Genomic DNA, 26153 nt, shown 5'->3' with positions numbered 1-26153 from the left:
TATCTACACAAATAATGCTCCCAGCAGTGATAACGAATGTGTGCATTCAAAAACTAAGAACAGTCAGTACGCACCAACGATGAAGCGTTCAACCCGCGGCCAACAACGGAAGCAGAGAGAAACGGTCAGAACGATATTTGCAAATGGCCAATCGTCGAGAAATGGCTACAGTATATGTGAAGTATTTTTCCTTCTCAAAAATCGACGATAAATAGTAGTCTTATCGGGCGAAAGTTATTCGCAAGTGATACACTGACTGATCGTGCGTAAGCGTAAGGTGTTATTTAGCGTATCCGCGTCGGGGCCAGTGCGTAAAAGCTGGCAGCGAAAAAGTTAGTTTTCCTCAGGCAGGGCGAGAAGCAAAAGCGAGGTTGCTACCAACACTCACACACATACACACACACACGGATACACCTTTCTCGGGGTGGCCTACGGTTCTTTTTCGGTGTGTCGACTTGCGGACGGAAAGAGATAGAGTCGCGCTGGTTGGTATACACGACGAGCTGGGTAAGCGCAAGCGAGAAAGAGAAGCCCGGGCGACGATGGTGTGGTGCGCCGTTTGTGAATGATGTGCAGTGTGCGTGATGGTGTGTGTGTGACGATCGCCTTCTAGGCAGGTAGGGAAAAGAAGAGGAAGAAGCGGAAGAAGACGGGCGGTGCGGTCGGGTCAGCAGCAATAATATCGGCAGTGACAGGAACAGTAGCAGCAGTGCCAGTGGGGCAAAAGCAACAGCACACGAGCAGTGGAGTAGTGGACGCAGGAGTAGAGGAGGCGAAGAAGCGGGAGCAATTGAGGAAGGGCGGAGAACCCCGTCAAGGAAGACGCGGGAAGGCAAAAGAAAACGCGTAAAAAGAAGCCCGAAACAGCAGCGCAAAATTTGCTCCGAACTCCTCCCGGTGTGTGTGTGCTCGGAGAAGAAGACGTGTGCGTGCGTGCGTGTTTGTGTGTATGTGTGCGGTTGGTAGACGGTCGACGTCGTCGTACAAAATTCTAGCGACACACCAGTTACTCCTAACGCGCCGTGTGCGCCATTAAAGCCACACTAGCTACACTTCCGCCCGTTTTTCGGTTCCGCCGTGCACGAGTGTGTGTGGAGGACAAGTGCGGTGGCCTGGAAGCACAGCAACCACGAAGGGACAACAACGCTGATTGCATTTGCTGAGGCAACATCATCAATATTCCGGAACCGTACAGTTCTTCGTTCAGCTTCATTCCTTCGTCCAGGAAGGCCTGCAAAACTGCGCAAACTTTGCACACACACTCACACACACACGGCCAAGTTTCTGCTCAACACAACTGGATGTGGATGTGTATGTGTGGTAAGTGTGAATTTGGCTTAGCAGGGGCTATATCCGTCTAGTCGTGTTCCATGGTGTGTAATGTGTTGACTTATTCCGCAAAGATGTTTTTTTTTTCTATTCATTGTGTTGCTGACCGATAGAGGTTGAGAAACAGGTTGATGTGAGCAGCATTAAACGAGCGCGACGTAAAGAGAGAAGGCATGGTGGAATGCGAGTCTGAAGGTGCCAAATATCTTGAGTCCACCGCGTGATCAGTTTTGTTCTCGCTCGTCAATAGAGAACTCGTCCCCAATACCCTTCCCGAAACCACCCATCTTCACTACCCGAGCTTGCTCGAACTCGATTCAGTCCAGTTTCAAGTATCTAATCATGGCTAGTAAATCCACCCATCCTAACCCGCCTCCCCTCCTCCCCACGAGCTTCCTCGCTGATACCACCCGTGCGCGAGTGATGGGGTGGTTGGGCACACCGCCAGACTGGTGGTACGCACGGGATCATCTCCTCTCTTTCGTCGCGGTGTGCGAACAGCAACGATTTTGACAATCTGGCTGTTTCTGTCCCGTTTTTCTGACTCACACGCTCCCGCTCGCTCTCGAAAACCGTGCAAAGTGTCCCCAAAATAGAAATTTCGATACGATGATGATGCACTCCACCACACCACGCAGCACACTACACGGTTCTGCTTCTTCGAACCAAAGAGTAAAAAAAAGCCTTGCATGGTGTGAGGGTTCATCACCACAATACTGTCCCCCGTCGTAGTTGAATCGTCACACAGCAGGATGAGGCCCCGTGTATTGTCAACGTCCGTCCGTCCCCTCTTGAATCGTTCGGCGCGATGCGAAGGACAGGGTGATAGTGTTGACACTGCTCGACAGAAAGAGCCAGAGAATCTCGGCTTACGCCTTGCGAGAACGCGGCAAAGTACTAAGAGTAGCTGAAAACGCGGCGAAAACGAGGATCCCCTTTCTGGCTGGTAGGCCAGTTGCTGTACAATAGCGCGTGTTCCTTGTCGGTCAATCATCAATATAATAGGCGCCCGTGGTAGTCGTCTCACATGAGAACGATCAAAGTGAGCGATAGACAAAGACAGTTGAAGAGGAAAAGAGAGCGACCGAAACAGTAGGATAGGAAGGAGAAAGGGTGACAGGAGAATGATATCTTTTTGAAGGGTATCAATCGGATCACCCAAAAACGACCATCAACGTTGTTTATTTTTCATATTGCGCCATATAGGCAATTGGCAGATTTTCATTCTTAGCTCAGTTGCATAGTTTGTTTACTGAATGGCAATGGGTTCAGTCCAGAATTCGTATTGAAGAAGAAAAGTTGGCAAACATGGCTCGCCTATTTTCAAACATATCAATGGTGTTCAATGCAGTATCTGTAAAGTTTACAGTCAGTTTATACATTGTGCTATGTTAATGGCGCTGTTCACTCGGAAACGAGGGAAATTTTTGCTACCGTAAAATTGTGTTCGTATGTTGGATTTGCCGTAGTGTGTATTTGTGTGAGGATCCGCGTATTCTGCTCTAGTAGTAGTAGTGGTGGTAATGCGGTCGTGTAAACATCGCAGTACAACTCTGACTGTAAAAAGAAGCACCACAGTAGTGTCGGTCAAGTTTACAACTAATATTGTCTACATTCTTTTTCTTCTCTTCCAGAGTTGCATGATCCGCGTACCCAGGAGGAGAGATATTGGCAAAAAATAAAATAAATCATCAGTCTCGAACTTCCAAATCTACACTAGTGCGCTGTGATTAATCCCCGTCCCCTTCTAGAAGAGCGAAACTGCAAACACACGCACACTACCAGCGCCAGAGAGCAACACACGGACGGACCGGGTATACACAGCTATACGGTGGCGCTCGTTCGCAGCACGGCTTCTCAGCTGTCAGGCCAAAGGGGTTGCATAATTGCAGCGCGATTTATTCGACGCGCAAAGAAATTGTGATCGTTGCGCCGAGCAGCAGTGGTTCGCGTAGTTGCTGCGGGGACGGTACAGAACGGTTTGCAGACTAGTGGTCCCACAGACGGTGCGCGTACACTTTTCGCAGTGCAAGCGTCGTTTTGCGCCAGTTCTGTTGTCTGTAGTGTCGGTTTGTCCGAACACCGGAAACACGAAACGGAGAAAAGAAACTTACAACATAAAAAGAAACTGCTTGCACCACACCCGCGTTCACCGTGCAGTGATTTAAATCGTGATCGTGATAGTGAACCTTCCGCGCAACCATTTACCTAGTCTTGTGTTTAGTGTATCTGTGTGCTAAGTGAGCGTGAACGCACGGTATTGTGACTTTGAGCAGAGCAGAAAAACAAAATTCGAACGCACAAAATTTGGCGACAGACGATCCCTCCTCCAAACCGAATACCGATCACTCCCTTGGATGCACTTTCGTTGAAGGAAAGAAGCCATTCTAGAAGGTAGTAGTTAACATTCGCGAATTGCTAAACAAAACAAACACATTCTCCCAGACAAACACAAATCACAAGTGCGTTTAACCGAAGACAAATAATGCAAAGCGTGCAAAGTGCGGCTTGATGAATGAACTACTTTGAACTTTGAACAAACACACTAAAAAACACACACACACACACACACAAATCAACAACCAAATCATCGATCCTACCTAAATGCAAGTTTTAAACTACACTCACTCGTACAACAAAACTCAGAACCAAAATTAATGGGGATAAAGTAAGAAATTTATCGCGAAAAAAGTAACACCAAAAGCACATCAAACGCGGTCCCTTTCGGAAGATAAAGGACAGATCGTATCCGAGTGAAATTGAAACTAAGATCGAATAATACAAAACTATTAGCAGTTACAGTAGCGTGCAGGAGAGGGACAGAGTAAGGAGAAGTAGGACGTTACCGCACAGCAATCCTTTCCATTCTTCGTGATCGTGACAATATATCTTGGTAGTGCTTAAAATCGAATAATTCTAATGCGCGAACGCGTGGTACGGCAACGCGCTGAAGTGTGTATGTGTCATTCGTAGAGAGAATAAACCACCGACTAGAGAATAACGGAGACGATCCTGGAATATCAAAGCAAACCCGTAGTAGAGGACCAGAGCGGCATCAACGACGACGTGCAACTGGCGAGATCGCTCCTTCACCAGCAAAGAACGAATATTGTTTGCGTGTGCGTGTGTGTATCGGTCTCGAAGACGACGTAAGGTGTGTGCGCAAGGCAAAGCAGCGCAACCTGAACGGCGGGACCCTAATTTAGTTCGACCAGCACAAATTTATATCGCCATCAGCAGTGAACACCGAAATCATCATAATCACCCGTCTTTTTGAAAGGTAAGTTTGATTTAGTGCCTGTAACTATCAGATAAAATTCTTTACTACAGTTTTAGACACTCACACACGATTGCGCTCGGTTGCGAAAGCGTCAAGCAACACATAGTCGGTTGCATTGTTGAATACATCCATTCTAAGGTGCCATACTTTCCTCCTCCCATCCACCATTCGGCACATCTTATTGTGCAATGTGCAATGTTGGTTTTCATCTTCCAAAATAACAGCCCCTTTGGCAGACAGAGTGCCACAGTTTCTTCTTGGAAAAGATAGCCAAACGTATGGGCCAGCCAGTGTGTGCGCGATGTGAGATGGTAAAGGGAATGATTGGCAGGGGAGTGGCTGTCGGTGTGTTGAGCTGATGGTGTACACTGTATCTCAGTTTCTGTTGATAAGGAAGGGTAGATCTACCGCTACTACACACCGTTCACTATCGATGTCGCTTCGTTATCATATACGGCGCTTACCTTACCGCAAGGTGACGATGATGGCGGTTCACATCAACCCTGCCCTCGCATGGTCATGCAAGACGCAGGCATTTATTTTGAAAAGCAACATTTCCGCTAAACACTGACAGGTTTCTGCTCATAGTTAGAGATAGATGAAATGTGTTGTTTGTCTAAATCTTTGTAAATAAGCATGGACTGATCTCTTAGCTTCTTCGTACGAATTGATTTAAACTGATAACAGTCACGGCATTTAGATCGTGGAAAAACATGAAACTGAACCGACATATTTTGTGTCGGTTTTAATTTGACTCAATCTTGCACTACATGCATTCACTGATGTCTTTTTATCTTATTAGATAATCTTATTTTAAGCGCCAACAAATTAATTAATAGACCGATAAGGCAAGGTAGCCAATTACTGTTTTGTGCGCTGTTGACTGAAGTTGTGGACACTACACCGGTAGTTGTGCTCCAAAGCTAATCTTACCCCAAGCCTATCAAGTAAAAATGCACTTCAGATTAGATTAGGAGCAAAGTATCATTCGATAACACTTAACCAAGGAAACGAAACTCGAAATAAGAATTTGAATGTTAGCAACAGATATACATTGTTGTGTCAAAGGAAGGAAAATGTCCGTCGATATATCAATTTTGAATGCAAATTTGTTGTACCACTGTTTACAATTACCCGTTCATAATTTGATTGAATTTATTATTACTTGCAGATATTCTTTGAAACCCCTCTGCCATTGAGTTCAACTTTAAACACGAATAAAACCATAAACCTACAAAACTTTAAGAATCTGACGTAAGTAAACATTTGCTATAATCACTAGTTTTGTTAACAAACAAAGGCACGTGAAATTAATCCTTAACGATGCAAATCTATTACTTCATCGCAGGAAGCAGCACAGCAGCGCATACAAACACACTACTTTAGCATATAGGATTGAAAGTGATACTTTAAGCAATCCCTTCTCGTTAAGCACACTCGTGTGTGGCTGTACTCTCGGCAGGATAACAAGCGAAAACTTCAAACCAGCCTGCCAAGCACTAGGATTAGCTCCCACGGGCCACGGCACAGATCATACAAAGGTTGCAACCGCACACATACGTAGAGAAAGTCAACCAAAAACTCCAATAGATTAACGATTCCTAGCAGTATTGCCAAGATTCTTGTCGGTTGTTTGTTGAAGCACGTGCGTGTGGTAAAAAACAAAAAAAAAACAAACGCTTAGCAGACTGTAGCGCACTGCAATTGATCTTATATTACTACTAGTACACTACCGCTACTATATTACTATTACTTCTACTACCTTACTACTACAACCAACCACCAGCAGCAGCATATAGTCGAAAGTAGCAAAACAATTGTTGCTGTGTGTTGCCATTACTCAACACTACTTCACCAACAAGTCTGAATACGCTTTTATGAATTTACTTAAAAAAAAAAGGGAAAACAAATTATTGCTCGATGCCACAAAACAAACTCAACCAGTAGCACCAACCTGAGACACTAATATTACTACTACAACTACCATCGTGTTGAATGTGATTAAAAGGATGCTAATTTAGCAGTCAAGTCAGAGCGGTGAGAGAAAGATTACAGTTACAAACGCTACAAGCAGCAAACAAAAAACGGGAAAAAGAAGGAACGTGAAATAAGAACTACAACGTCAGCTGGACTGCTACCAAACTACTAATATCCATTACTACCCCACAATCGATCTATGAGTCTGAAATCACACACAATCAGGGATTGTTGCATCGACATCATCCTCTCTTAAAGTAGCTAATTTGTCTTGATCGACGTGCAGGCAGAGTAACAGAAAGAAGAGGAACGACAGGTGGATCGAGGATCGGTCCGGCCAATCTTCCAAGCTCGTATCGAAATCATTGTTGCTCATCTCTCCAACGCCAAACATCCAGTGGTGGTGCGTCTTCTGACCGGTGTTGCAGAACCATAACGTTAGTAGAAATCAATACAAACAAACGAGCCAACGAGGCAGAGAGACAGGCCGAGCGAAAGAGAGAGAGAGAGAGGAGAATCGCAAAAGTGATACTAAATTCCTTTATTATGTGCCAGTGTTCCTTAGCGGACGCACAAAACTACGTGAAACCAGCCACTAGACTAAAACCGTACAAGCAGTTAGTCGCATCTCTCGGTTGTTGTATCAGCGTGTCGAAGGACGGCACGATCAACGACACCGTTCTTTGTGGTATTTAAAATTGTTCCAAGAAGAAGATTCATCATATACGGAGCGGACAGGACAACCAACTCCCCTCCCTCCAATCCCCTCCAAAATCATCACAAGCCATCCTCTGCGTTGGGGATACAATAGAGAAGAAGGAGTATCATTACTAGCGGCATAGATCGGCCCAGTAAAGTTAGCAGCAGCTGTTAGCACTGGGTGTGTTAGTATCAGTTGGAGGTTAATCATCATCGTCATCATCAACGTATCAGCAGCAGCAGCAAAAGCATCCCGTGTTCAAGATGATGGTTGTCGGCCAGAAGGGCGAAGAGGAAATGCAGAATAACGAAAATGACACTGTGAATATGAAATGTGATTTATCTCATTACCTGATAGCTATAAAGAAAACTAAACTTAGCGTAATTACTGAAGCGGATGATAGCAAGCTAGAGAAGATGGCGATGCCAGAGCTGCAAGTGCAGCAGTTCGGTGCGGATGAGGATGACCAAATTGTAGCCATTAAGAATTCAAATTGCGAACCACCATTGAAACTAAAGGATAATAATAGTGATGTAGCGGGACGGGCGAAGCAGTGGTCGGCGGAAGAGGAGCAATGTCAGGAAAAGCAGCAAACCCAACAGAGACTATCAGGCAGCAAATTCGTTCGGTTCGAAGAACTCGTTCGTTTGACGCAGCTGGAAGCGACCATCCGTCAGCAAGCGCCGCACCATCTCCGGATGAGGTTGTGTGGTGGGGGCGAAGACTCTATCAATAACGGTACAAGTGCCTGGGGTCAGCCCACCGCTACGAACAACCCGGCCGGTAGCACCTGGGGTCCCATTGGAGGAGGCGGTGGATCTGCACAGCAATCCGGCGCTTCCGTTGGCCCATCTGGCTCATCGCAGCAACCGGGTGCCGGTGGAGCCGGTGCCGGTCCATGGGGAGCAGGCTCACAGCAAAACGGAGGTCCCGGAGGACAAAATTCAAAGGGCAATGCATCATCAGTCAATCCGAATAATGTAGGAGCCTCGGGAGTTACTGCCGACGGCAGTGGCAACAGTGCCGGCAGTGGTGGAGGAGCCGCCGGTCCTTGGAACGGAGCTGGAGGAAACGCACAAGGTGCTGCTGGTGGGGCGCAAGGTGGTGCTGGACCGGCAGGAAGTGGAAACAATGCCACCGGTGCTTCACAGCAGGATCAGCAAGGAGCGATAGGTGGTGGCGGCGTCTCTCAACAGCAGCAAGCCGTGGCAGCGGCGGCAACAGCACAACAAGCCGGACAAGCGGGACAACAGGATGCGGCAGGCGCAGCGGCAGCATCAGCTGCTGGCGCAGCAGGAGCAGCGGCGGCTGTGGTCCAGTCGAGCGCTGCCAAAAACCAGCTAGAGCATCTGAACTCGTTGCGCGAGTCACTATTCGCCCAGGACGGCTGGGGCTCGGAGAACGTTGATCAGGACACGCAGTGGGACGTGCCAGCATCGCCGGAACCCAGCGGCAAAACTGACCCGAACAGCGCCACCAGTGGGCCGACGGCCGGTATTCCGATGTGGAAGACGAACACGGGCACAGAGCTTTGGGAGGCGAATCTGCGTAACGGTGGCCAACTGCCTCAGCAGCAACCGCCAGTCCAGAAGACCCCGTGGGGCCCAGCAAACAACTACGGTGGCACCTGGGGCGAGGATGATGAGGCAAACGAGCCGGGAAGTGTCTGGAACGGAGCGATGGGTGGTGCAGGCGTCGCTGGCGGTCCAGGTGGACCGGGCGGCGTGGGACTGCGCGATCAGCCACCGGGCCCGCAGCAATCACAGCAGCTGGCCGGACAGCAGCAAGGCCAGCAACCGCCGTGGAACACGGCCGCCGGAATGGCTGGCAGTGGAGCTGGCGGTGGCGGTGGCATGTGGCCGGGAGCGGCAGCAGGGGCTCCGGGAGGTGTTGGGGCTATGGCACCAAACGTTCCCGCCGGTCTCAAGAAGGACAACGAGTGGGGCGCAGGCATTGGCGCCGGTGCTCCGGCTGGCGGAAGCGGCGCATGGGGAGCAGGTGGTGGTGGTGGTGGCGGTGCGGCCGACGGTCGCGTGGCCGGCAATCCGGCAGCAGCCGGAGGCCTCGATCCCACTGGGCTCGATATGCGCAACATACGCATTGCCAGCGCGATGGATAGCAACCGTGAGATCCGTGGCGATCCGCGCGGCATTTCTGGCCGGCTGAACGGCAACGTTGGCCTCTGGGATCAGCATCAGATGTCGAGCATGCAGCAGAAGATACCACCGACGGCCACCACTCCCGGAACGCCTACAGGAGGCGTGGGAGCGCAAGGCGGCGGCGGTCAGTGGCCCTCGAACAACCCGCTGGGCGCGGTTAACAATGGCGTTGCGGGTGGGGGCGGTGCAGGTGCTAAGCTGGGAGGCGGATCCGGCTGGGACGATCCAACGGCAGGCGGTGGCCCACCGGTGGTTGGTGGTGTGCGTCGCAACAACATGGACGATGGCACCGCCCTGTGGGGCCAGAATGCGCTGAACCGGCAAAACTCCGGCAATGTATCCGGCTGGAAGGACAACAGTGGTGGCGGGTTGGGTCCACCCGGCACTGACGGTGGTATGGGCCGGAACTTGATGCACCGCAATGCGATGGTCGGCGGAGGTGGCAACATGCCCGGCAACGGGGGACTGGTAGGACGCGGTGTCGGTGGTCCCGGCGGTCCGATGAAACCGGACAGCCTGTGGGGACAGAATCCGGCGGCCGCACTCGGTGCCGGACCGCGCGGCGGTGCAGGCAACTGGGGCGGAGACGACGTGCCGTCCGCAGCGGGCGGTGGCAACTGGGGAGACGACAAACCGCCGGGCGGTGGTGGCATGGGCGGCAACTCGCTGTGGAACGACGGTGCCAACAACAACTGGAACAACAAGGCCAAAATGTCCGCGGGCGGCGGTGGCGGTTGGAACGATGGCGCTCCGGGCGGCGGCCCGGGTGGCATGGACATGGGCAACTCGGACTGGTCAATGCCGCCACAAAGCAAGCTGCCACCGAATGGCAATAAGATGAATGCGCTCGAGATCATTCGCTGTAGCAAGCAGTACCGGCACCTGTGCGACTTGGGCTTCAAAAAGGAGGACGTGGAGAGTGTCCTGCGCATGACGAACATGAACATGGAGGAGTCGTTGGATCTGTTGCATCGCAGCAGTGGCGGCGGTGGCTCCGATTGGTCCCGTCGCCCAGACGGGCATGGTGGATTCGGAGCGGGCGACCAGTTTGTTGGCGGCGGTGGCGTTAGCGGACGCTTTGCTGCAGCGGCGGCCGGCGTTGGTCCGATGGCATTCCAGCAGGTAAGCAGCTTTGATTGTGGTGGTGTCTTTAGGTTACAGGTTTTACTTTGTCGTTATTGATACTATTACAGAACAATCAGAACAATCTGGGCGGTGGAGTTTTCGGAGGCGGAAATGGTCCCGCGGCCGGTGGCGGCTCGTTTAACAACATGAAGTTTGGCGGTGGCCACGGCGGCGCAGGTGGCAACGGTGGCGGACCGGTGGGAGGCGGTGGTCCGCCGGGAGGAGGAGCCGGTGTGTTTGGAGGGCAGCATCAGCAACAGCAGCCGGGTGGGCTCGGAGGCGCTGGCGGCTTGAATCAGCCGAACGCCCAATCGCAGCAAATCTCGAACCAGCAGTTGCGGCTGCTAGTGCAACAAATACAGCTGGCCGTCCAGAACGGGTACCTGGAGAACCAGATTCTCAACCAACCCTTGGCTCCGCAGACGCTGATGCTTCTACACCAATTGCTAACTCACATTAAGGTAGGCATTCGCTGCGGAGCGGTGTGGTACTCAGCACGGTTGTAGCTTAATTGTCCAACTAATCATTGTTTACCTCTAATATACATCTTCGCCCAATACAGCAATTGAATGTAATGCAAAGCAATCTGAGCCGTACCGGTGGTGGTGGCGTGAATGCCGTACAAATGTCCATCGCAATCAACAAGCTCAAGTCGCAGATAGCTAACCTGCAGAGCCAGATCAACATGCAGCAGGCGAACTATCTGAAACAGCAGCAGCAACAGCAGCAACAGCAGCAGCAACAGCAGCATCAGCACCAGCAGCAACCGCCCCATCCGGGCAGCCTGAACGCAGCGAACGTGAATGTATCGGCGATGGCAGCTGCTGGCGGCAACCCGGGCAACGATCTCTTCCGTACGCCGTCCGATCTAGCCGGCCTGCCGGGCAGCTTCGCCGACATGGCACTGAAGGAGAGCGGCGGCGTCCCGTTCCCATCTAGCGGCAGCACTAGTCAACAATCGCGGCTGCAGCAGTGGAAACTGCCGGCAAACAGTGCCACGACACCGAGCAGTCTCGACAAGGATGGTTCGGATCTGACCGATTTCGTACGTGCGCCTGGTGCCAGCTCCAAGTCTGGTCCGTCCGGATCGGGCATTGACGATGGGTAAATAGCGAACCAAACAGACTTGATATGTCTGTGTCTAAGTGAAATGTTAATCTAATTTCCTCTTCTCTTTGCGTACTCGTCATGGGTTTAGTACTTGGTCGAATGGGCGTAGCAATCTCGGCGACGGTTGGCCGGACTCGGGCTCACAGGACAACAAGGATTGGCCGGGAGGCAACGATGCCTTCAGCGATCTTGTTCCCGAATTCGAACCGGGAAAACCGTGGAAGGTAAGTGGTGTCATTCAAACTCTCTGTCACGATTTTTGGTTGCCGCCGGTCCTAATTGCATCCCATTTTGTCCGGCACAGGGTACGCAAGCCACACGAATCGAGGACGACCCAACAATCACACCGGGCAGTGTTGCTCGCAATCCACTATCGATCGCTGCTGCCAAGGAGTCGAATTTGTTCGGCGGCAGTGCAGCCAGCGCTGCAAGCAACAGCAAATCATCACCCACCGAATCGACCTGGAGCTTTAACCCGTCCGGCGGTGCCGGTGGTGGCCTCCAGGGCGGCAACTACGGTGGCAAGGTGCAGAAAAATCCTTGGCAAGATGCAAACACACCGACAATGCCGCCAGCCGACCTCTGGGACACACCGCTCAGTGGAGCCAACGGTGGCAAGGGCCGCGGCGTAGGTATGATGGGTGGCATCGGTAAGCCGGGCGGCGGCAGCAAGCTGGATACAAACGGCTGGAACACGCCGAGCACTCAGGCCGGTGGAGGCAGCACGTGGAACAGTGGTGCGTCTGCAGCCAACACTTGGTCGTCGACATGGATTATGCTTAGAAATCTAACCGCCCAAGTAAGTGTACGGAGTTGTGGCACTGCGAAGCATCATTCTATTCCATCACACCCACCTCTATACATCTTTCTGTCTTTACTTTCGTTCAGATTGAGGGTTCCACTCTGCGTACGCTGTGCTTGCAGCACGGTCCGGTGGTAAACTTCCATCTCTACTTGAACCAGGGCATCGCGCTGTGCAAGTATGGCACACGCGAGGAAGCGCAGAAGGCACAGTTGGCACTGAACAACTGTCAGCTGGGCAACACGACGATCATAGCCGAAATACCCAACGAAAGTGAAATACAATACATCCTGCCGCATCATGTAGGCAACAGCAACGGTATGACGAACGGACTGACCAGCGGCGGTGGACAGAACTGGCGCCTCAGTGCTGCTGCTCAATCGCAGCCAATGGTTGGCCGGTCCAATTCGGTCGTTCAGGGTAAGTAAATGAACCAATGAGGGAGTGACGTGACGGGTCCCCTAATGTCAGAGAGTAACGTTATATCATATTGTCTGTGAATCCTCTTTTTTTCGACAGATGCTTGGAGCTCGAATGCTTGGGGCTCGGGCAGCAACACTGGCTCCAGCCTATGGAACACGCTCGATGGTGGTCCGGGTGATCGAGGCACGCCGGCCAATCTGCATTCGTTGCTTCCGGAAAGCTTGCTCGGAACAGAACTGAACTGATGATTGCGAAACACCACCAACGTCACCGAACGGAACTAACAGTAAGCCTGTGAACGCGCCCAAGAGCGCGTAGATTCGAAATCCATCACTGCTGTTCCACCTCTACCGAGTAACAGGGCGACGAGAAGTTTTAACTGCATAAGCTATAGGTGATATAATACGATGATTCGCGGTATTAGAGCTCAGCTCTCCCCCCCATCATCGTGTTGGCGTTTCCAGATGCACCGAAGGCCGATGACACATCCCAAAAAAAGTAATAAAATTCTCTTAGGATAGTTAAGGTAAGCCACTATATGATGCGAAGCACCGCGTTGCTGTGGGAGGAATGGAATTGATGTAATATTTGCCACTTTATATAGTGTATTGGTTCGTGAGCCAATCGCGCATTACAAGTGCGCACAGATTTCAACAATCCTGGGGGGAAAAACACGCGCACTCTGACGCTCTTTCTTTTCTATCCTCCTTTCTCTCTCTCTCTCTCTCGCAGAATAGAACTAGTTTTAAAGAAGCTGCTGTTGTAGGAACGCATAGCTGTGGAGGTCAACACACATTCTTAAAACCCAACACACAATATACTATGCGAACTCATCTACGATGGTAGCTGAAGAATGTAGCTAAAGAGCGCAGGCCTGCGAGACTAACGCTGGAGAAAGGGAGGGAGAAACGAACGGACGGGAGTACACAGGAGTAAAACAAAAAGCAAAAAAAAAAGAAACCTAAAAAGTGTCTTTTGAAAGTCAGCGGTTTCGCGTCTGGCGTAGTATTAAGGTGTTGTGAATGTTTTTATCATTTTTTTAAACAATGTAATCTTATACAATTTAAATAATATATTATATATATTTGAGAAGCAGATGGCATGATGATGGAATAATTAATTGAATAGAAAGCAAACACAAAAACAAAAAACAAGACAGACGTTGTTTTGAGTAAGCACGAAAAGTAATAATAATAATAATAATACGGGAAAGTCTTATGTAGAAACAAAAGCAAAAGTAGTACCACACAACAAATGAGAAGTGGGTGTGTGCGTGTGTTTAATCTAAAGAATGCTAAATCTACGTAGGATCCAAACAACTCGGGCCCGCAGCATACATTTCAAGTCAAAGAGAAAACTCTAGTTCTAGATTCAAAAACAAAAAGTTGTTTGAAGAAAACTTGTTTTGTTGATTCGTTTATTTTTTTTAAACTAAAACCAACCTACAAACTCTTCCCCACCCTTTTCTCCTAATGAGAAAAAAAAAATCCTTCCGCACCTTATCGGCGTGAGAGAAAGCGCTTAATCAACGATGACGAATTAGTTGTACAAGAAGGCGATACAAACCCAGGAGTGTTTGGTAGTGGAATCAGGGAGGCGGAGGGTATAGGTAAATGAAGCGCGTGTGAGCGTGTTTAGTGAGAAGTTGACCAAAATTTGCTTCTCCCACAAAGGCGGTGAAAAGTAATAAGAAATTAACGAAAGTGTGCTACAAATGAAATCGAAAGCTAATAATGTTATTATGCGATAAGTTATTGAGTACTCGATTTATATACAGAGGTAGATATTTAGCATTTTTGTCCTAAGTGATTTTTCTCGTTTTGTTTTTAACGTAAATTATCTCCATCCACTTTCTTCCCCTTATGTGGAGTCCCTTCCCTTTATGTTTACCAACCCCCACCGCCCACCGCCCACCCTGGGGATGCGCATGGTGGTGGTGGTAGTGGTTGACGATCTGTTTTCAAAAAGTATATGATGAAGGAGGGGAAGCCTCGTATAAAAAAAAAAAAAAAACGGAACAATGGAGGGCACTAAAAGAAGAATGAAGGAACGGGGGAGAAGAGAATGTGAACGAGCTGTGGAATACAAAATACATAATACATATATATACATATACACAAAATATGGATATATCAAAAGAAACAACAACAAAAAACATTTCCTTTTTATGACGCTTGTAGAATTGGCTGTTTTGTGAAGGAGACAGACATTACATACACTCAGCCAAACAAAGCAAATTAATAGAGGTAGTAATTAAGCTAAGTAAACAATACTGACCCCGACCCGGTGTGCGGTCGTAAATCACATACCTAGTGTGCGTAAGGAAATAGTGCGTAAGAATGTACCGTAATGCGTAAGACAAAAACCAAAAGATAAAAAAGATAGAAAAAAACGCAAAACAAAAAACAGGAAAATGATAAAATCAAAAAAACACAAAAAAAACGCAACATAACTTTACAAACTAAGTCACACAAAAGAAGAAACACGAGGCAGTGTTTGATGGATGAGATGTTTCAGCAGGGGAAAAGATTATTTGTACCATTTTGTTTTGTTTTTTACCTTAAGCACGCTATTTCGTGCCGCTCTCCAGTCGTAGAGAATTATTAGCGTACGTTACACGTACGCGTCGTATCGTTGCCGTGTGTTCGTTATTCTATCCGTGCCGCGTCGTCGTCCTACTTACCCCCTTTTCTTTTGTCGCATATACGCGCGCAGTCTACAGGGGAGAAAGGCTCGAGGGCAGCCCTTCTGCCCCCAGCGTTTATGTAAGAAGGTCCCTTGCGGCCACCAACCAAATGACAGCTAAAGCCAGTAGCTAATCCAGCTGATGATCCGCATTCGTGCTTTCCATAGACTTAATAATGCTAATGCCGCCAGCAGCATCTCGTACCTCGTCGTCCAAGGTTCTCTATATTGTTTTGTTTTAATGTTTATTGTTTTGTTCGGTTTTAGTTTTGACTTTTTGCGTTTCTGAAATAACAATGTGAGATTAAAAAGACCTACTGAGAGAGCGAATGGAATTACTAATTAAAAAATAATAACCTAGGAATTAGGAAGGAGAGAGACAGCTCTGTGTGAATGGATTGTTGTGTGTGTGCGTGTGTGCGAATGAAATCTAAAAGACGTGCATACAGTGCATACAGTGAAAAATGAAAAAAGAAAAAAGAAAAAATCGAAAAGATGCACCTACTATCATAAGTCAAAAGAAACTAACAAAACCAAAACAAACAGGAAAGACAATGAGCAATTAGTTTATATTAAAAGAAGAAAATTAGAACACATTTCATCATTTGGGATTTTATACACTGCAGCGGTGAGACAAGAGAGAACAACACAAAACAAAAGTCACGGATTCTAGTTGTAGTCGATCGATTTCGTTTCGTTTTTCATGTGTTATTAAAAATCACAATTGATTAGTCATAGGGATTTCGTTAGGGTTTTTGCTTGGTTCAAATTTGTAGGAGAAAAAGCACATGCAACGAACGTAAAAAGCGCACAACTAAGGAAGTTTGTGTGTGTGTACGTGTGTTTGGTGTGTGCGTGTGTGTGTGTATACTGTGCGCGTACGAGTGTGTGTGCTCTTTTGTGTTTCGTAAAACAAAAAGTGAGGAAACAATAATAACTAACAATCGGAAACGCTTGGATTATAACTATGAAAGCCATTTTAGTCCATTACCACAAGAAGAAGAGGAAGTGTAGAGCGATAAAAGTGGGAAATAGGAAATGATACGCCAGACATTAGGAAAGACAGAGAGAGACGGCGAGTATTGCTAGTTATCTAGTGTGGAAAATGAGTACTGCGAGGAGATTAAACCAATTTTATGTTCCTACTAATGAGAAATTTTGTATAGGGCACCCTCTCCGCAGTCAGTTGTTCATGACTGTAACAACAGGCACACCACACCACAATCTGCCGAGATCTCAAAATCGGTCACGGACTCCGAATGCTGACAAGAGAAACCACATGTAATTCCATTCTAAGACCATTCTTAAGCGAGGGGTATGGGTGTGTGTGTGTGCGTGTTTGTTCAAATCCAAAGTCTTATGCGTTGTATCTGGTGAAGGGAGACAACCATCATCAACAAGTCCCCGAATATATCAGTTATAAGTGAGCAAAGGTCAGTTAAATGTGGTTATTTAAGTTTTGTATTTTGCTCAAAGCGTTCTTATTTTGGCGTTTTGGTGAATTTGGTGAAGCTCAGCCGTGTATCACACTATTGCTAGTAAACCGGCGTTTACCCGCGTGTTGCGTAAACGTTTGTATTAGACTGAACTGGAAAACAGAACGAAGCTATAATTTCACCGTGGTTCAACCCCGCAGCACAAACGGCCTTTAAGCGAGAGACGTGTGTTCCCTGTTATGTTAACATCTGATCAGGATTATTATAAATCATTTAACCATTACTCTTTCCATCTGCATTCCGCGATGAATATAATTATGTTGTTCTAGTTTGTCCGTTTTTTTTCTTTCTTTCTCTGTGCTAAGCCATAATACGATAAGGGAAGTGCGCGCCCGCGTGCGTGTGTGTGTGTGTGCGTGTGTTTGTTTGTGATATAAGTTATACAGCAGCAAGCACGCAAAACCAATCTCAACCAAAGTACGAATGCCAAGACAGGGTGGTGGTGGAAAGGGTGATGTTGTAGAGCGAGGATTGTTAAACCAGGGATATGTCGGAGAAAATCGGAACAGGAATATTTTCTCACGTGTGTGTCGCGCGTGTGATTTCCATCATGCAAAATCCGGTGCCTGTTCTTTCCGCACAGGAAACAAACAAAAAACCCCCCGGCAAAAGCAATGTATGAAGTGCCTATAACAGGAATAGCATGTGTATCATCACTATTATGTGTATTAAATCGAACGTTTTATGGTTTAGTTTTTGTGCATTTGAGTTAAACCCGGTCGTGGTGAGTGAGGGTAGCTCTTTCGTTAAAGAGAAGGGAGAATGAAACACAATCAGTAACAAAAGCGGAAACAATATATCGCCATTTCGTTGTTAACGTTGTTTACTAAAGCAATGAGTGCAATTTTTGGCTAAACAATTATTATAGTAACATAAGATAGCGATCTTTGGATAAGTATTTTTTTTTCTTCTATTTTGCTGCACGAAGGAAGCGCACCAGAGCATCACACTCATCATTTCTGGGCAAGTTTAGTATATGAATACAACACACACACACACACATACACACCGGTAGGCATATTTTGTGTACGCAAACGCAATACTCTTATTCTATTCACTCCAAAGCGGAGTCGCGTAAATCAGGGTTTTAGGATGACTAGGAAACACAGGATGTGCTAGCAAAATGACTCACACATACACACACACATACATACAGATACGATTCTGTTCAACAAAAAGGATATGCGCAATAGGAGGTGGTGGATTCATCCTCCCTTCTCCCTTACCGCACACAGTAGTAGTATTGCGGGCGTATGTTGTGTGCCAAAGGAATAACACTACAACAGCGCTTGTCTTGTTTAGCTGCACTTTATTTACTCTGTACACGTTAGGCTTTTTGGTTAGGAAGGAAGGACAAACGCTACTATTATTAGATGCTATTGTCAAACTCATGTCTCATGTCATACACTCCGCCAGATACACTCCGAAATGCTAGTTTTCTGTAAGAACAAAAGTAACGCTAGACAAAAACAAAGGGAAATACTTCAACACACACTCTGCAGCGTGGGGAAATGGGGGATATGGGGGTACACTACCAGTGAGAGTAAAGCAAGCAAGGTCCCCGGATTTCTATTTCCGGGCCAGTGTGGAGTGATTTGCCGAACCGATCAAACGTCGCGCGCATGTAGAAATGATTCAAGATTGAGCACAAAGCAAAAGTTAAGTACCCTTCCCCGTCTCCCCTCACTCCTCCTCACCCGTAATGGTTGGATAATTCCATCCAATTGATATCTAACTCCAGGCAATATACAGTAGACGTATGTAAACATGCACACACAACCCGTGCTCAAAAATATCGTGAATGTCCCTCATTTAGTGTGTTAGCAGGTAGTGCGCGTAGTTTGGCCGTTGAACCTATTTACCGTATTTAGCTGTGTAAGAATGTGGGAGAAGAAGAAAGTATACCTTTTAAGCCATCTGCCACCAATGATGTAAGGGATAGGGCCGAGTTTATCAAGAATACGATGGTAGAAACAGAGCGTAAGCGAAGCAAACGAGTAGCTTTATGTCGTCTATCTGTTTATGACTCACACCTATCAAACAGCAACGCTAATTGCAAACAACAAACCCTTTCTACTAAAAACCACAGTCGACTGGGATGGAAGTCAATAAAGCAACTCTCTCCCCAAAGTGCCCAGGTTAGGGAGCAAAGGCAGGGTTTGTCGCGGAATATGGAAACCTATATAAGATGATGAATTTGTGATATTCTACTTTCCATACCACACGACTCACAAACACACAAATAAAACAGAGCATATGTTTGATTTCTGAATAAAACGTCCCGAATAGAAGAAGCTGTCTGTAACTAATACATTTACCTCAATATAATGGGTAAAGATCAGTGGGGAAGTGTGAGAACCATCGGTGAGCGGGAGGGTTGAAAATCGAATCAGAGTGCGTGTGTGTGTGTGCGTACCGTTAGTCTTAGCAGGTAAGGAACGTGGGCAAGGCAAAGGAAAGCTATAGGGAAGTACAGACAAAGGACAAACATAACTATGGTGCTTTAAATTTGTAAACCAATTTATGCTCAATTGTAAACAGCCACACTAGAATTTGTGCAGTGTGTGCAGTTTTGTGTTATTTTAGAAAGCAAAGCGAACTGATGATGATGGGGAAGAAGAGTCCATCAAAAAAGTACTCGGAAGCCCAATCCCAAAATACATTCACACACAAACACACACACGCATGCTCCATGTACTGTTGTTTCTTTCGTTTTTCTTTCCCGCTTTTCGAGGATGCTGATACACACTTAGCCTGTTTAGTAAGACCTAGTTTTTAGCCACCGAAATGTGTGTTCCATGTACGAGTGTGATGGGATAAGGCAGAAATTTACGCACCTTTTTGTTTTCATTTCATTCCCCGGGTACTTCCTTCCAGTGAGTACTACTATGGACGCCACCGCTGTCTTCCAAACAAAGTTTAAGTGTCTTTCCAAAGCTTCTGTTTTCTTGTGAAATCTAAAGTAAAACAGTCAGTCAGAAATCAAATTTGCAAACTTTAATCCATGCTTACCCCCTACCAGTTGTGTGTGCCACACATAGGGAAAAGGTGGTCTCTCGTTTTCAGCCTAGTGCCAAACTCCTTGCTGCTAGCATGTGATCCTAAACACGAATCCTTCCGGTGACAAGACCGATAGACATAGTAGATATGGCGATATTGTTGTTACTCTTGGATGGCGTTTTCTTTTCTTGGGGGGGTCAAACGACCATTTCAATGTGGCCCTTATTTCAAACGATTACCAAACTTCTATTCTAAAAAACAAACTCACACATCTCAGTATAGCCCCAGTATAAAAGCCTCGAACGCGGATGTGATGCGGGGACGTACTCGATTAGTGCAATACTTACGCTGGTGTGTTACAACACAGCAACTTTAACGACGAATATGACAATGCAATGGCAACTAGGATAGACGGAATGACAAGCAGTGTGTGTGTGTGTGTAGCACATGTTTACCATAATAGTTGTTCTGCAGCCAGCATGTTCGGTTTGCGCAGTAGGCTTGCTAGCTATTAGTGTCCCTTTAGTAAGGTCTCGCTGTGGAAACTCCGCCGTATGCAGACAGTTCACGCACACCCGCCAAACACACCGTGCCCACATGCACACATATGAACGCACGCGAATTCAAGCTTAAAGAAATGCAATGAAGAAATCAACGAGCAATGGGAGTAAAATCTCCTTGACAATGATGAAAGTGTGATAACAAGTGGTGACGACACAAAACTAAGCAGAAGCAAAGTGAAGCGAACGGAAATATAACTGGGCAATATTACGCGAAAAACATTGGTAGGTTCCAAACCAAATCAGTAATAGTTTGCGGATAATATGTTGTGGGCGGCGAGCGTAAGTGTGAACAGCAGCTAGAAACGAGCGAAACATTCAAATCGAGTTAAGCAATGAGAGAAAAAAAAAACGACAGGAACCGACACTAGTGCAGGAATCTTAACTTTAAGAACTATGTTTTTGTTTTACTTTAACAGGCTATACGTCATATAATGTTTTAATTTCCACGGTTGTGTTGTTATCTGCATATAGAACTTGAAATCTTTGAAATTAGTTACAACGCAATGCAAAGGTTAACACAACATAGAAAACGTTCAACCAACCACCCCGCGAAGGCTGTTAAACTAACTACCTATTTGCTCAGATTTAAGTTGCTTTAATTGTGTAAAGGATTTTGTTTTAAACTATTTGTTAACCCCTTATCTTCCACGCAGCACTCTCTCTCTACACAACGACACATGAACACGAAACCCGGCAAACCAGATACTAGTGAAGCACATTCCAAAAACATCCATTCGAGCTTTATAACTTACGCGAGAAGTAGGCCGTGAGCGTGCTAGTTATGTTTTGTAATATGAAAATGAGATGGAAAGGTTAAACTCGGAGGCTCTCAAAAACGTCCTGTAAATCGTGCGATCGTCCTGGTGGTGTGTGCGCGTATTTGCTAACGCATCCTTTTCGCATCCACAGACTTGCTTGCTTGGAGGAAAGTGATAAAATGTGAATCAAAACGATAAAGTGTGAAATGAAGTGCTCATTGAATTGACAGTCAGAAACACAAACCAATTGGGAAACAAACACCCGAATGTGTTACACCGTTAGAGAAGAAGTACATTACAAAAAAACAACTAAGAATAAACGGCATGGGGAAAGAAGAAGAACAGTGTAATCAAACAATGAAGCTACAGCCAATTAGACAAGGTAAATGACGGTTAATGTAGAACAAAACACGCGCGATGAGATATCGTCCTCGTATACACTCTCTGGCAAATGCAAATGCTCTATTCCTTCGTCCTTATCATACATATGTTTCAAGCACAACACGAACGAGGGGAGGGTATAAAACTGCAATGCAATTATGTTTATTGACAAGACGATATTTACTTGCTCTAGATACTTTATGAATCTTTTATGGGGGACGATGCCCCAAGGAGGATAGAAACTGCTGTGCGCGCGCCATAAAACTACAATCATTAGCTGTATAGTTTGTGAATTTTGTTCGATTTTGTATCGCTTTTATTTCATGCTGTTAAACGCTTATATTAGAGCATACCTTTCGGGGTGATAGGTACGTGGGATAAAAAGCTATTGGCCACGCACACACACACACAAACAAACAAACACATAGACACACCGTTTATGCTGCTGCTGCATTCATATACTGTTACTTTTGAAATGGAAAACCTGACGTACTTGAAACGATGTGCAACCCGCTATATCATAGTTTTAAGCTTTAATTTATTTAGTTTTACGTGCGCTAAGTGAAGTACAACAACAAACGTCTACTCACAATAACTACCACAATTATTATCCCCTTCCCCTTTTTGTGGGTGGCCCCTGGTTGGATTATAATTCTTGCTCGTATTCATATTATGCGTTCCTAAAACAACACATTCTTATGGCCGAAGCAGAACAGGAATGCCGCAGGAGGAGTGTTTGTGTGCGTGCTGCGTGTGCATAGTGAACAAACAAAAAGGCAACAAAATATACAAGCAAACAAGAGTGAAACATCTTTAACTGTAAAACAATGACATCAAACCAAAACGACACGGCACCTTATAGCATTATAAGCAAAACTAAAACTAATGTACGGCAATAATTGGGAGCGTAACGTACAATACAATAACATCATACAACCGCAACACATGGTCTGCATATCGGTTAAACCTTTTTTTAGAAACCATTTAAGAGAAATTATAATCTCCAGAATCCGTTCTGCTGCTCCGTTGCTAGTATAAACTTTCTAAAAATCCCCCCGAGAGAAAAGAAAAACATACAAAAAGCAACAAAATCGTTTGCTGTCGATTGTGTTCCAGTTTAGAGTAGTTAACAAAAGTTGTTTTGTGCTTTAATTGTTTTGTAATGTGCGCGTGGTATGGTATGGTATACCATTTGCCACAGTTTCCATCATATTTTTCTTTCTAGCTCAGATAACGTGTATTTATACAGATATATACAACACCATATTCTGCTCATATTGTTTTTTCTTTTTAGACGGAAAAGAGGAAAGCAATGTTAGACGTTAAAAAAAAAGAAAGACGGAAGAATTTATTTATACACCATATCTTTGTAGAAATATTCCAACTTGCAGAAGAGCAGAAGAGATCACGCAAAAGTAAACAAAAATACAAACAAAAAAAATGCCAAGATCAATCAAACCGTGAAATACATTAAGCATCAGAGCAAAAATGTGTCTTATAGTATGAACTCCAATCCAAAAATCAACATATTACCATTCGTATGCAGAGAATGAATGAGAGTTTTGAGTTGCACTTTTGCGCATTGATTTATCATTGAGGGACATTTAGGAATTTACATTCTGTGCAGAGTGAAGCCTGCTAATTTTAATGTAGGAGATGTGTTGTGTTGGTGGCATGATGGGTGGTACGGGAAATATAATCCAAAGCAGTTTTATCAGGAACACGTCAATGCCATCCGAAGGGAGCGCGCTTTATCGATTTAAAGATCAGACGATCAGATCTCACTTCTCTGTCGATAGTCGAGCATCTCGCAACAACGAAGGATTAGAACAAGACGGCTCGTGTCCTGACATGCAATTTTGGGACTGATTGTTAGGACCCTTTCTAAAACAGAAAGAGTGATACGCATCTTCTTGTGCGATCATAACGATCACACACGAACACGCGCTCGGCAGTGCTGCCATGTGCATTATGTGCGCATAAACGCGCAATCTGCTGTGTTGGAAGAAAGAATCGTAGACTATTTTCACTCTATCTCTCCTTCACTTCCTATTTTGTGTATGAGGCCATCGTATACAGATTTTTTTGTGAGCGATCAACCTCCCAGCTATTTTGTTAATTCTTCGCTTTCGTGCAAGTCAATGAAAAAAGGTGCCATTATGTTTACCATACGCAAACACACACTGTTGTGTTGTGTGTATTATGTTTCGACATTAGTGCATTACATCTTTTCTATTAGTTTGAACATTTGGGATAAAGAACGATAGGGAAAACAGAGAGAGAGAGAGAGCTATTGAAGCGAGATAAACCAAACCCTTTCATAAAACTGAAAGGGTTGTTAGTTAAGGGTGGACAAAGGTGTAGTAGTCGATCGGCACTTAGTGAATCGGGTAAACGGAACATCAGTGCTGTGTGCGTCGTGTGTGTGCGAAAGCGTGTGATTCGCTCAAACTGCCTAGCTTTTGATAGGAATGATCAAAAGGGCAATATTTTCTGTTAATTTCTTAGCAAATGTAGGGGAAAGAGGAGGAACTCTGGGGGGAAAAGCCCGAACCGAAGTGAACACACCGCAACCATCTGATACTCACATTTTCTAAACACACCCAACTCCTGCTACTACGTCTACTATATAACTATAACAGAACAATGCAGCAACCAAAACCAGATTGAACAATACAATAATGATAATGATAACGAAACAGTGATTAATAAACGCTAATCGATCTAAGCAATGAAACTTAAAAACTGAGTAAAGGATATAGATAAAAAAAACACACACACACACCCACACAAACGTGAAAATACTGGTGAAAATCATTAGCTGTGTAGAGGTGTAGGAAAGGATTATAGCAAAAGCTGAATGTATGTGGTGTGGTGTAGAGATAAATCTAAAACAAAACAAAACTTTACGTGTATTTCAAACGGAAGAGGTAGCTAACTGCAAAACAAAAGCCTGTTTCCGGCGTTTCGTTAGTTTGGTTGTTTGTTTTTTACTTTCCTCCATAGCTTGATAACAAGCAAACAAACAAGGTAGTGAGAGAAATAACAAGCAAATAAATCAACACACAGAACAAAAGCAACAAACAAATAAATGTAAAAAAAATAGAAAACCAAACAAAACTCATTTGAAAAAAAATAACAAACCCCAAAGCGATAAATATGAAACACAACACAACACTGTATTATCAAAGCAAAACCTTACACACGAGACAAAACAAACATACAACTAATGGTGCATATTTAGCTGAGGAATCATGTTTTTACAATAATATACAACAGACAGAAAGAGCGAAGGAAGCAATTCTGCCGAAAGCGGATCAATGAGAGAGAGAGAGAGAGAGGGAACGAATGTGTGGCCCGAAAAACGTGGGTAGTTAGTGCGTAAATTGGAAGTGCAGCGTGCACATACTAAAGTAAGACAGAAGCAGAAAAAATCTGGATTAGGAAAGACATGTGCGCATGGATGCGTTTGTGGAGAATGAATGGAAACTATGAAATAGAGGGGGAATAAAAAGATCGGAAGAAATTCAGCAGCAAGAAAACAAAACAAAAAAGAGAGAAAAAAGAAAGAAAGATAAAAACACGAACTTCAAATGCGCATACAAATTTCACATTGAAGAGACTGAAATGCCAAATTAATCATACCTTATAGAGAACAAACAAACCAACATTGTGTAGTGAAAAGATAAAAACTAAAACAAATGGAAGAAGGAAACAAACGACAAATGAATTAAACGCTAAACAACAATTAAGCACGCACACGTACACGAAAAACACTCACACATACATGCATTCAACACTCACAATAGGAGAACAAGGGAGAGCAGAGGGAATTATACGTGCTTATGACGTTATATTGAGTCAATCGAGACATCATCAAATCAGCAAAAAAAACCCCAGAGCAAACCAAACCGGGCGTGGAATGAATTGGAAATGAGTGGATCAAGGGGCGCAAACATGTGAGCGATTTAGTGCAACACTAAAAAAAACAAGCAACACACATTACAGAGCAATGCAAGTGGAATATAAAAAAACTAAAGTTTTCGTATATTTATGATGGTGCATACCGCTGTACGCTGGAGATTGGAATGCTGGAGAAAGCTGAAAAAGTGTATGATATAGAAAAGAAAACATCAACCGAATCCAACACGTGGGCCAGCGCCCAACGTCGTGAGGGGAAATAAAACGATAAGCTGAGATGGAAATGCAAACAAACAAAAGAAAAAAAACACACAAAAACAAAAAAAAACAGTAATAATGATTATTGATAGCAAAAGTAAGACTTTTTCTGCATACCCGACTCTAATAGAGGAAGAGTTACATTTATAAGGTTCTTAATGTTCAATAAACGGTCAAAATAGTGCA

General features: G+C 45.5%; 1 protein-coding gene across 6 annotated transcripts; it reads left to right on the top strand.

The window, feature by feature from the left end:
• The first annotated feature begins 151 nt into the window (after positions 1–151).
• LOC120902125 (protein Gawky-like) lies at positions 152–26153 on the top strand. 6 transcript variants are annotated; one of them, XM_040310640.1, is made up of 12 exons: positions 152–1320; positions 2964–4609; positions 5781–5863; positions 5958–10567; positions 10639–11031; positions 11133–11674; positions 11769–11904; positions 11985–12479; positions 12569–12902; positions 13002–13431; positions 13638–20871; positions 21303–26153. In XM_040310640.1, the coding sequence occupies exons 4-10, from the start codon at positions 7550–7552 to the stop codon at positions 13148–13150; spliced, it is 5067 nt and encodes a 1688-aa protein (XP_040166574.1). In that variant the 5' UTR covers positions 152–1320; positions 2964–4609; positions 5781–5863; positions 5958–7549; the 3' UTR covers positions 13151–13431; positions 13638–20871; positions 21303–26153. The 6 variants fall into 6 exon arrangements, with proteins under 6 accessions (XP_040166574.1, XP_040166577.1, XP_040166576.1 ...); XM_040310643.1 differs by having other exon boundaries at positions 13638–21491; positions 21559–26153; XM_040310642.1 differs by having other exon boundaries at positions 13638–21789; positions 23083–26153.

The sequence above is a fragment of the Anopheles arabiensis genome, chromosome 3 (genome assembly GCF_016920715.1).
Source record: "Anopheles arabiensis isolate DONGOLA chromosome 3, AaraD3, whole genome shotgun sequence".
Lineage (NCBI taxonomy): Eukaryota > Metazoa > Arthropoda > Insecta > Diptera > Culicidae > Anopheles > Anopheles arabiensis.
This window is presented reverse-complemented; position numbering and strand designations above follow the sequence as displayed.